Here is a 13,220-nt window from a genome sequence, read left to right as displayed (position 1 = left end):
AGAGAGAGAGAGAGAGAGAGAGAGAGAGAGAGAGAGAGAGAGAGAGAGAGAGAGAATGCTAACTGAAACTCTTCCTCTTTACCTCAGCAAGTGCAGTTAATTTCCTACTTTATTCAACAATCTCCACAAACCGCATGCGCTTTCAGGTCAAGAGACTCCTGTAAGTAAACTAGAAACGCACATGTAACAGCAAGAAACTAGGGTGTGTGCTGCTTGTTTTGCTGTCAGCAGTGTTTAGAAAACAGCAGAGCTGAGTCACATAAACTTGCTGAACGCCACAGAACAAGCATATCTACCTTGCAACAGAATCAAGAGTTTGTTTTTTTTCAGTCCTCTGGATGTGATTCAGAAAATTGACACTGTCTTATGTTGAACAAAAGTCAAGTGACCACAGTTGTGAAGACCTATAAAACAGTTAAAAGAGCTATATAAAGGTTTTTCTTCTAATAAAATATTAAAATGAAAAAGCAAAAGCTGTAATGCTACACTTTTAATTCATTGATTTGAACATAGGAAGAGTTTCTTAAAAATGGTTATCTCATATTAAAAGCCAAAAACTCCAAGCAACAGGAAAAATTGGGAGAAACAATGTATCAATTTGGCTATAAATTATGGGGTAAGAGTTAGGAGAGACTTTATTATTCTGTTTGAATTCTTTCACCACGTGCATTATGGGACCATCCACATCAGGTTCTAGCTGATCATTTAACTCGGGAATTCAACTCACACTGTCAGCTTATTTTTAAAGAAACCACAAATTACAATGCTATCTGAAATCTCCCATTTTAAGTGCTGTCAAGTTAAATACTACACAAATTGAACAATACTTCTATATTTGGCTGCATCATGAATAAAGCACGGCCAGCAGGTAAAATTCTACACTTTTTGACAAGTCAAGGGATGGGGTGTATCAGGAGACGATACATTTTCCCAGTTCCCAGAAAGGCACCTCAGAGATCATTTTTGCAACCTCTAGATTACATGGCAGATCACTGGAGCTGGGTATGATTTTATAAGCAATGTATTTACATGCATGTCCTAATTACCTCAGCTGCTCATTGCTAGGCCTTTTCATCCTGGCAGTATGCACAGATTCCCTTTTTTGTTTGCTGATACTGGAGAAAGTGTAGAGTTCATGCAAGCTCTCCCACAGAACCCAACTCTACTTTTTCAGGCTCTTGATAAACTACTCAGGCATGCCCTAAACTCATTATCCTGCCTCAGTCTCTTGAGTAGCCAGAACTACAGGCTTATACCACTGAGCAGGGTATTTCCTACTTTATTTAGCGGTATTTGTCAAACAGTTTTAATAGTCTTAAGTGTATATGTTAATATGAAGTGACTGTATGCAATACACATGAAAATATTCAACTCATCTTACAGCTTTTTTTTTTTTTTTTTTTTTGCTAAGCTTTCACACATATATATATAAGGATGTTTAAGAACAAAACAAAGCACCCCTTCCAAGACTTTAGAGGAGTTTTTGTAGACACGAGCCGGGCAGGATTATGAGTACAATGTATATTTAAATTTGGGGAACTAATCAGCTCTTATAGAGATGAAAACTTCCGTACTAGTACTTTCCCCAGGACCCACCTCCTAGTCTAAAACTAGCATTGAGGCCAGTGACAAGACACAAACAACACTAGGTTGAGGCTGTTTCTAATACAAGTCTGTCACTACCTAGCTATGCAGCTATTTTCTAGGTTATTCTAAGAAAACTGTTTCAAGCAAACTCATGGTTACAATATAAACAACCACTGATTGAAGAGATGGTATGGTTTAAGAGGTTTTTAAAAACTGACCAAATGTTGAAGTACAGAGTAAAACAGTGCACCGTTGAGTTTCTTCCAGTGTTCGAATGCACAGGAGCTACTACTGGAGCACCTACATCTATCAACTCTAGTTACAGCAGGATGTATGTGACCCACCAACACTACTCCAGAGCTGCCTTCACAAAGTCAGTTGTGGAGCAGATAGTTTCCAGAAACAGCTGTATCCATGGCAAGGTCTAACTATTCCTTTTATAAAGATCCACTGCTTCATAGCAGGGAGGGTGACACACAGAGAGCAAAAATAGTATCAAATATAAGAATGTTTACTACCTACTCATTCTGCAAACCACTGCTAAACTGGTTTTCTTAGAATTCATAGTATTTTACAGCCCTGAAGGTAAGCATGTATAACATTTACTTATATTAATCTACTACCATTTATCTTAAACAACAGAGCACCAAAAGACAAATGCAAACTCAAAAGCTCTGAAAGCAGGTGTTATAAAGATGGGGATTCATACATCTGTCAATCATTTTGTTGACTTCTAGTTAGTGGGAGAGGCCAGGGCTGCCACCCAGTGGTAACATCAGCCTTCAGGTGATTTTAAGATTTAAATTAAATTTTTTTAAACTACTACATCGAAGAAAAAAGTGAAATTACACAACTTTGATTTTTACCAGCTATAATTTTGGTACATTAGTGTTTAAAACAGCAAAGAACAGCAATGTTCTTCTGCTTACATAGCATTAGGGACTTTTGTTAGTATGCTTACATTTACAGGATGAAGAGAAGAGTGACCAACAGCAGATTCAATACTTTAGTCTCTCATTCACACATACGAAGTGCTAACTGGAAAGTAAACAATTTAAATAACACACCCAACTACAGCACATTTCCCCACAGCACATCATTTCAGTGTCCCACGTAAGGAAACTAAACGATAAGAAGGGGGTGTGTATAACTCAGCAACAGAGTGCCTGCTATCGTGTCTAACTTAGGGTTCAATATGCAACAGTGTCAAAAAAAAGGTCTTCAGGAAATCTGACCAGACACTGGGAGGAGAATTAGAATTATTGGTATGTGGAGAGAAAAAAGTTTCTTCACATCTCATTGTTTACTATTTTCCCCAAACTGGTGGAAATACGGTATCATCTAATACAACATACTTTGGTCAAGGAACACTAGAGACACCTATTTCATTTCAACAACGAACTGTCAGGGACTGCTCTGTTCCCTTCAACAACCAAGTGAAGGAAAAAAGACACTCCCTAAAGTCTATTTAACATTTTTGCTTAAATAGCTATAAATTGTGTTTTCTAACCTATATCCAGGGCCTTTTGAATACAATGAGTGGATTTTAAAATGAAGGCACAACAATATACTTTATATTTACAATGGCTTATGACAGATACAATATCTGAAAATAATTTCTAGTTTTGTTTATTATTGCTATTTAGTCACAGAAAAGATTACCACTTTACAAGAAATGAATTTCAGCATATGCCATATAGGTATGATTTTATGTGAAGAGGAACTATGGGAGAACAGGACACCTTTACAAGGAAATGAAGTAACACCAGTAAAAGAATTCTTCCATATAAAGATTTTTGAACCAAATTATTCCTTTTTTTCTTTTGGAATACAAAACTTTAATTGTTAGAAGGAAAGAGAAAAATAGCAAAGAAGACAGTAAGATAGAAGACCAAGAATAAAGAACTCTTCTATATAGGTGCACTGCATATGTAGATATATGTATGGGCTGAGTTATAACAAAAATACTCATGTATTACAGTCAGTTCTCATACAGTTAGAAACAGCACTTTCCAAGCAAGTAAAATTGGAACACGCTCAGTTCTCAATTACGTGACAAGTTAAAGTTGTGTGGCAGTCACTGCTGAGGAGTATCAAGACAAATGTTTGACGAGATACAGTTTTTCTCCTTGTTCACTTGTAAAGATCGGTGCCTTTTTGTAATGTTCTACAAGTTCCTCCATGGTGCTGAATTTCCGCTGCCCAATGCAGTAAACTGTCTCTTTCAGTTGGACTTTAAAATGCTTGTTTTTCCCTTGTGCTTTTAGTGATACTGAGAAATCATTTGGCTAAAAGAGAAAGGAGAGGGGAGGTAAACATTGTGAAAGCCATGAATCAGAATTTAAAATAAATACAACTGTTAAAATCTGAACACTAACTAAGTGCAAGACACTACGCTAAATTATTTACATAATCTCCTTTATTCCTCAAAAGAAACCCTTTTTATGAGTGAGGAAAATGAGGCTCGGAGAGTATGCCTGGAATCACATATCAGTGGATAATGGACAAGCAGACAGGATTCTAGAGTCTTCTAACACCCACAGTGCCCAAAGAGTAGCACAAATAGAAAATCCGTTAGGAGAAAAAAAAAATGAGAAAATTTCAGACTTCCATTCCATCACGCCCTTTCAATTCAGAGCTGACAGGACCTAACTTAAGACATAATATTCTGAATTTTCAAAATTAAAGTACAACTAAGAATTCAGCTGAACTTTAATAAACTGTGACAAACAAACTTATACGAGGGCCAACAAAGAACCGTAAGTAAAGGAGACAGAGGAAAGAGGATGCGGCCAGCCTACGGAGATGCACTACTCCTCTGATTGTTGCTTTGCAGAAACAGACTCCCATGTGCACTGGCCTTCGTCTGTGATCACATGTGAGCAGTGCCTGTGGAAGCCAGAATGGGGGTACTGGATCCCCTAGTTATAGATTGTTTGAGTTGTCATGTGAGTACAGAAATAAAACTGGGTCCTTTGAATAAGCAACCAGTGCTCCTAATCAATGAGCCACCTCTCCAGCACGGTCTAAGTTTTAAAGGGAAAATTTGAAGCCTACATTTTCAAAAGACGATTTTATTATTTTTTAAAATTTGTGGATGTTTGTGTGTCTGTATGTGGATTTTATGAATAGTTATACAGATGTTCAAGGAGGTATCAGATTCCCCAAGAGCTGGAGTTGCAGGTAGCTGCAAGCTACCTGACCTGGTGGTGGGTACTCAACGGGGGTCCTCTGGAAAAGCAGCAAGCACTTCCCATCTATTTAGCTCCAAAGTCTGGATTTTTTTAAACCCTTTGCTATTTAAATATCGACAATGAATTAGATTTTTAATTGTGTAGGCCAAACAAAAACATTTAAGGTCAGCTAGGTGGGTGGTGGCGCATGCCTTTAATCCCAGCACTCGGGAGGCAGAGGCAGGCGGATCTCTGGGAGTTCGAGACCAGCCTGGTCTACAGAGCTAGTTCCAGGACAGGCTCCAAAGCCACAGAGAAACCCTGTCTCGAAAACAAAAACAAAAACAAAAACAAAAACAAAAACAAAAAAAAGAGCTAGTTCCGGGACAGGCACCAAAGCTACAGAGAAACCCTATCTCGAAAACACCAAAAAAAAAAAAATAAATAAAAAAAAAAAAATTAAGGTCTATAGCTGAAAAACAACAGTACTAAAAATAATAATATATGTTGGCTAGTATTTATACTCTACGTGCAAGTAAAATAGCATTATGTATTTAAGTCTCTTCTTTCTTAGTTAGGTGGTGGTAGTTGCAGCTACTGTTAAACCTACTACTTCTGAACAATGTGTGTCAAGAACAGTGACTCACATGGTGCACTACATTTCAGGGTTTTAACAGAAATGGACGCCACTGTTCTTCTCAATTAACAGAAATGGACGCCACTGTTCTTCTCAATTGACAACCATCTGTCTTCTGAGAGGTTAAAGGAACCATTTCCACCAACTTCATCTCAGCCTCATACACATATTATTTTCTTTTTTCTTCAATCTTTTATACAATACAGTCACAGAAGTCAGTATTAACCATGATTTGATAAGTAGGAAAGTAGTGATATCGTTTATCAGGAAAAGGTTTTTAGAAAAACAAGAACCATCAAATTTTAACATATAAAGCAACACTTAAAAAAGCTATGCCATTTTTCAATTTGTATGTTTTTATTATCTAGCTAGTACTGCAATATAAGTTACCTTTTATTGAAAATATATTTCAAATGGTGTTGAATATGTTAAGGTTGAGTAGTGGTGGCACATACCTTTAATCTCAGCACTTGGGAAGCAGAGGCAGGCAGATCTTTGAATTCAAGGCTAGCCTGGTCTACAGATTGAGCTCCAAGACAGCCAGGGCTACACAATTAAAACCCTGTCTTGAAAAACCAAAAATAATAGTAATAATAATGTTTTTTTTTTTTAAAAAAAAAAAAAGATTTACTTACTATATGTACAGTATTCTCAGTATTCTGTCTACAGGCCAGAAGAGGACACAAGATCTCATTACAGATGGCTGTGAGTCAGCATGTGGTTGCTGGGAATCGAACTCAGGACCTTAGGAAGAGCAGGCAGTGCTCTTAACCTCTGAGCTATCTCTCCAGCCCAATAATAAGGTTTTTGAGATGAATAAAAAGCCAAAAGAGTCAGGTATGGTGTCTTTGACCTTTAATCCCTACATGGGCAAGGGCAGGAGCAGGTGGAACTCTGAGTTCAAGGCCAGCGAGGTCTACCCAGTGAGCTCCAGGGCAGCCACAGCTACACAGTGAGTACTCACTGTCAGAAGGAAAGGAGGGAGGGAGGGATTTTAAGTAAACAATTTATGAAGACACATAATTTTTTTTATAGTTGGAGAATTCCTGAAAGGACTACAATGATAGCATTCTTATTATATTACATCTAGCAGAAGTTTAATTTGCATTATTCTACTCTCAAGAAAGAAACCAATGCTCAGTTTTCCTCATTTTTCAGTTTAATGGGACAGAGAATATTCCAGAAATGCAAAAATCAAGACAACTGAAGAAATCCCATTAATACAACACAGTCACTGCCCCACCTGGCTTATTCATAACAGGTTCACTGGGAAGAACACATTACCTACGCAACCTTACTTTTAAAAGCCTGGAGCTCTATGCCCATTTACCTTTGAAAATCAACTTACCGAAGATTCACTATCACGAATGAGGAAGTCTCCTTCATGCCCCCTTTCATTTAATGCCATTTCTGCCTGGTGCCTGGTGACTTTGCCATAATACCAAGGATTGCCAGCAAACTTTCCAGTGAGTGAAGGCCTAATATAATCACACTGTGGAGGTGATGGTTCCAAACCTGAAGTTAATGGGTTATTCTGCATAATAGTAACATAGTTTTTTGGCACCAGGCCAACCATGCCATTGATTTTCCTGCATTTCCACCATTCTGGGTCATTTTCTGGTTTTTCAATAACATCCATTACATCGCCTTTCTCAAAATTGAGTTCTTCATCATTGGATGAGCTGAATGGGTAAAGAGCCTGTACCACATGCAGTACTTGACCTGTATTCAGATTGTTGACAACTGCTGCTAATTTCTCTGACAGAGAACCTACATGGTCACCCAAAGGACTGTCACCTTCTTCAGTTACATAGTTTGAAGGAAACCATCCAATCTGTCCATTGTAGCTGCCACGCCACCACCCATCACTGCATTTCTCCATGACGATCACCTTCGTCCCTTTTATCAACGACAGCTCATCCTCTCTCTCGGCCATGTAGTTAAATTTCACAAAAGCAGGCATGTTGAGGTCATAGAGGCGTTCCCCTGGATCAACAAAGCTATCATCAGCAGGAGACGCCGTATCTGGAACGCTAGGTTTTCTTTTCACTTTCCCAATGCCTGTTTAAATAAAGAGGAGGCAGTAAGACTACAGCTTCAACTCAGCACACTTATCCCAATCCTCTGGATGTAGGAAACAAACTGACATGATGCAATCATCTTTTGGGAAATAAAATAGAAGTTCTTTTTCCAAAGCCAATCAAATAAACTTTTGATAGTTTAGCTCCTCTTCTCCTGCCAGAACCAAAAAATGACTACATAATAAAGTTGTCACGTTGAAATTTCTCGTGTTAATACAGTTCATTTCTCTCATAGCTACAATTAAGATTACAAACACTCCAGTAATCCCACACGTGACATCTCACTTTACTCATCTAGATTTTGTAATTATCTGCATAAAAATGAAACAATTATTTAAATTAGTACCGGATACACAATATTAAATTCTATTTGGATAATCTTATTTGATAATTTCTTAGTTTCCAAAACCAGATCAGTCTATCTATCTGTTCATTTTAAAATTTTATTTACTTATTTGTTCCCTTCATCCCAATTCATATAACACCTCCCAAAAGGCAGGGATTGTTCATTTTGTTCACAGATAAAAATCTCAAGGATCTTGAAAGGTACTTACTACATAGAATGTTTAATGTATTTTTATTGAAAGAGGTGAGAAAATGAAAGCAGAAGTGCAACCAGGCATTTTTTTAGGGCTGCTCAGTTCCCACTGCATTATCTGATGTTTTGCTTTTTACTTTGAAAAATCAAGACATAAAACTAATCAAATTTCTTTCTACACTTTTTGGTTTTTGTTTGTTTACTTTTTGAAACAGGGTTTCTTTGTGTAGCCCTGGACATCCTAGAACTGGTTCTGTAGACTAGGTTAGCCTCGAACTCAGAGATCCACCTGCCTCTGCCTCCAGAATGCTGGGATTAAAGGTGTGTGCCGTCACGACCTGGCTTCTTTCTACACTCTTAAAACAAAACAAAAAACCTTATTATTCTCATTCTTTGTTTGGCCAAGGCCCCAACTTCTGATCCTTCAGAGTTCTTAATAACCACCTTTTCTCTTCAGAGACTCCATACTACCTTTTTTCTTTTTTATACAGACTTATCAATTATCTAAAAACATTCTCAAATCACTTCAATATCAAAAGTTATTTTACTTTTCTATTCTTTTAGTAATTTTTACATTTATTTCTGCATATATTTACTTAGCCTAGCACATACAGCCAGAAACAACTTCTGAGAGCTCATTCTCTCCTACTGTGCAGTTTCAGAGACTGTACACAGGCTCAGAATACATTGTGCTATTCTTTTGAAATTCTCTTTCTACTTTTCAACTTCTTTAACTGTTGCTTGCACGCTACCCATCCCTTTTAAAATGTATGCTTATTAACTACTTTGGAGGGCCAGTGCTGTACACACAACACAAAGCATGTTTGGAGTTCAGAGGGAAACTTCCAGAATTAGTTTTCTCATTCTATGTGAGTCCTGAAGATCAAATCTAAGTCATCAGGCTCAGCAGCAAATGTTTTTACACGCTGAGCCTTCGTTTCAACCCCACACGCAATCTTTTCTTTTTCTCTCTACCATGATACATTAAAACTACTTGATTAAAACTGTAACTAGGGTTTCAATCAAGAACCCTGATTTGGGGGTGGGATGTAACAAATTAACTTGGACCAGCACTCCCAGATATCAAACAGAAAACACATGATGGAAAAGCAGGAAAAAATTTCAAACAGAATGGCTATGTTGGGAAGATAGAAATCATACATCTCAGCCTAGAGAACTGATATAAGCTTTAAGTTTGACTAAAGAAATAACTAGGGCAAGGGATGAGGGGTACACAAAATGACTGGTCAAATTTAAGTTTGGATGATCATTATCCCAGTGTTGGATCTGCAGCAGGGCCTCTTTATTGCCTGAGAAAACAATCTGCTTCTCATGAGATTACTTTTGCTGGTGAGGGGTAAAGTCCACTAAGAAGAGGATTGATTGTTTGACTTCACTGTTCTTTGAAAAGGTGACTGTAGGTTTAGGACAATGGTTACAGACTTTCAGCCACCTTTTAGGAATCTGGAACAGGATATTATAAAAGCTAATACCAAAGAACTTTTTAATTCTTATCTTTGTGCCTTAAGCCTTAAAGGAGGATGAAACTGATTAGGTCATAAGTTTTATACAGACACTCCTTGATTAACAAGCTTACATGCAGAGTTGCACCATAGTAAAAGAGGCAGATATAAAAGAAAAGCAGAAATACCAGGTTTTATCTTGCCTTTTAGTTACTTGTGGGCACAAGAAGTCACTGCATTTTTAGCAAAAGCAGTGTTACTTTCCTATTACTGTGATAAGACACACACCTTTAATCCCAGCACTCAGGAGGCAGAGGCAGGTGCATCTCTGTGAGTTTGAGGCCAGCTTGAGCTACAGAGTGAGTTCCAGGACAGGTTCCAAAGCTACACAAAGAAACCCTGTCTTGAAAAACAAAATAAATAATAATAATAATAATAATAATAATAATAATAATAATAATAATAAATTAAATACCAACATACAGCCAAACTATAAAAATGGAGATTTCCATCCCGTTTTCTTTTGACTCTGTATGTTTAAGGACACGATGTCAAAACACTAGGTAGAAAACAGATTTCTGTAGCCACATGATGAAGACAGACTTCACATTCTTATCACCAATAAACTTGTGCTTTAAGAATGTGAATGGTAGTTCTTCTGACTGAAATCAAAAGACACCAGAAAGAAATCTGCAGTCATACAAAGAAAAAGGCCACCACCAACTGAAATGCTAACATGCACCGCGGAAAGCTCAGGAGGCCTCAACCCTAGACAAAAAACTACACACAGGCAACCAAGGCATGCTAAGAGCAGCAGAAATAGTCTTCCCCAAGGAAGAGCACACCAGTAGGTTACTTATCCAATAACAAATGGTCAGCCTTGGAAACATATATATAAATAATACAATACAGACTGAGCAGGCTGCATTAGTATTTTGGAAGGTGTATGCACACACACACACAACAACAACAATAATTAAAAGAAAACGTGGCCATGTAGTTGAAAGAGATTGGAGGGGGAGTAAGGGTGCATGGGAGGCTTTGGAGAGAGGAAGGTGAAAGTGGAAATGTAATTATAATCTCAAAAAATTATTTTAAAAAAAGAACTAAAGAACGATGGTAAACATAAAGCCACTAATAGTCTATCTTTTTTGATAGTCTTTTTTCCTATATGATTTAAAAATACATAAAATTACCACTTCAATCTTAGTAAACAAACAGTATATAAAGAGATATAATAGATGATATAAAGGAACAGTTATATATACTATCCAAACCAAACCAAGTTGGAATTAAACTTGTTAAATAAGACATTAATTGGACAACCCCAACAACTAATATCTCAAGTGAGAAACATTAAAAAACAATCTGCGTTAACCTTAGAGACAAGAAATATTTAAAGGAAAACAAGAGCAGAAGGTACCTGTCTTCTATACTACAGAAACCCTCCATTTCTACCTCTGTGAGCATGTCTTCAACAACATGCCACCTTCTCTCTGGCACACTGCTGCTATAACACCACAGCCAGAGCAAGTTTACTAGAACCACTAAAACCCTATGGTTTCAAGACTAAGGTTTGTACATATTCTTCTACCTAAAACACTTCCATGTCATTCTAAACTTGGCACAGACAGCTCTTGACTCACTGAAGATCTCCTTCCCTCCCCACAGAGTTCACTGATTCCTCCTATGTGCTATTACACAGTTTTACATTTTTTACTCTAACACTAAGTACACTAGTTTTTTTCTCCATTATCTCTGTATCCCTAGTGCCTAGCCCATATTAAATAAATGTTCCATTAATCTTTGCCAGGTGAATGAACAAATGTAGGTAAAATGGCCCTGTGAGTAAGAAAGTACTTGCCACCAAGGCTGATGACCCAAGATTGATCACACACAAGGGAAAGAGAAAAACACCCAAGAGTTGTCCTCCAACGTAGATATTGGACGGTGGTGCTGTGGTGTGCACATGGCGAGTGCTCACACGTCTGAACACACACAATAAGTAATCACAATAAAATTTTAAACAAAGGCACGTGTAGCTGGTAGGCTGTATCATTCCCCTGCTTTACAATTTTGTTTCTAGTGCCAAAATGGATATCCCAATCTTCTGCTACCAACAAAACTTGATACAAAAATAAATTTTTTTAAAAGTATTAAGTCAGTCAGTCGATTATATGGTAACTATCAACAATTAGAGCCCTTCTTTCAGATGTTCATCAGAATCAATATTACTATTTTTTCCAAAATTCCTCCTGTCTTTGTTCAAGTTGTTAATTATAACACAAAAAAATAAGGACAAAAGTCAGGTAATTTATATTTAACAATTTGTTTCTCATAGTTCTGAAAGTTCAAGCTAAAGGACCTAACAGACTACATCTGGTAAAATCCTCTTTCTTTTTTTCTTTCTTTCTTTCTTTTTTTTTTTTTTTTTTTTTTTTTTTTTGAGACAGGGTTTCTCTGTAACTTTGGAGTCTGTCCTGGAACTAGCTCTTGTAGACCAGGCTGGCCTCAAACTCACAGAGATCCACCTGCCTCTGCCTCCCTAGTGCTGGGTGCTGGCTTGCACCACCACCACCCGGCAAGGTCCTAGCTCTTAATGATGAGAACTCCCATGGTGGAAAAGACAAATAAGCAAGCTTCCAACTGTTTTTACAATGCCATGAATCTCATTCATGAAGGCTTTGCCTTGATAAGCTGATAGCAGCCTAAAGATCCCCTGCCTCTTAATACACACTATTGATGATTAGGTTTCAACATGTAAATTCTAGGAAACATAGCTGATGCATGTTAGCTCATGTCTGTAGTCTCAAAAGGGAGGACTGCACTAACCAAGGATTTCAAAGACAACCTTGGCAACATAGTGAGATCCTGCTTTTTTAAAAATAAAATTAAGGAGACAGAAACATTACAATCACAGCACACCTTGAGCTAGTATTCAGTTCACCACGATCATCCTAATTTAACTAGTCTTTTTTCAAACCATTCTTTTAATCCATTGCTACTCTTGCTCTGATCCTGACTCTTAGAGGGTCTACTATGAAAACTTGAACAAACAAGGGTTAAATTTGTATTTTCCCCTTGTCATCTTGGACACATTACTACATTTTTAAACTTCAGTTCCTTTATGAAATGTTGATAGGTAAATGTCTATATTACAAAGTTTTTGTAAAAAAGTTTAAAAAGTGAGTATGTAAGTACTTAGCATAATACGCAGCACATAGTAGGCACTCAATAGATAGTACTTAACAGTTTTCCTGGTATTCTCCACAATTACATAAACTTTTATTATTATATTACACAACTGGACCAACCTGGCTGGGAGTGAAATACTCAAACATGTAAGCACTAAGAAGGTACATAACTTGAAACAGTTGTGGTCTCTTGGGTTTTCTTGCTTGCTTGCTTTTTGGTTACCTTAAAAATGTTTCTATAGCTTCTTGTCCCTCATTTCTATCTATTTGGTCTTCTCTACGCCTCTAGCAATTTTGTTTTGGGGGTAGAGAGACTTAGACAGGGTCTCACTATGTAGTCCTGGCTGGCTGTCCTCGAACTCTTCTGTAGACCAGGCTGGCCTTGAACTCAGAAATCTGCCTGCCTCTGCCTCCCAGTTGCTGGAATTAAAAGGTGTACACCACGCCGGGCAATGGTGGCGCACGCCTTTAATCCCAGCACTCGGGAGGCAGAGGCAGGCGGATCGCTGTGAGTTCGAGACCAGCCTGGTCTACAGAGCTAGTTCCA

At 37.6% G+C, this 13,220-nt stretch overlaps 1 protein-coding gene across 4 annotated transcripts in view; it reads right to left on the bottom strand.

The window, feature by feature from the left end:
- Positions 1-3,203: 3,203 nt before the first annotated feature.
- The window catches only part of Nck1 (NCK adaptor protein 1), a 53,439-nt gene continuing 43,422 nt past the window's right edge, over positions 3,204-13,220 (bottom strand). For all 4 annotated transcript variants that reach the window (XM_005367802.2, XM_013354019.2, XM_026789607.1 and 1 more), the window contains 2 exons: positions 6,746-7,458; positions 3,204-3,875 (listed from right to left, as the gene is read on the bottom strand). In XM_005367802.2, the coding sequence (XP_005367859.1) occupies positions 3,681-3,875; positions 6,746-7,458 (908 nt within the window). In that variant the 3' untranslated portion in view covers positions 3,204-3,680. The remainder of the gene's footprint in view (positions 3,876-6,745; positions 7,459-13,220) is intronic.

Source organism: Microtus ochrogaster, unplaced genomic scaffold (assembly GCF_000317375.1).
Source record: "Microtus ochrogaster isolate Prairie Vole_2 unplaced genomic scaffold, MicOch1.0 UNK24, whole genome shotgun sequence".
Lineage (NCBI taxonomy): Eukaryota > Metazoa > Chordata > Mammalia > Rodentia > Cricetidae > Microtus > Microtus ochrogaster.
The sequence above is the reverse complement of the archived record's forward strand: the minus strand, read 5'-3'. Positions and strand labels throughout refer to the sequence as shown.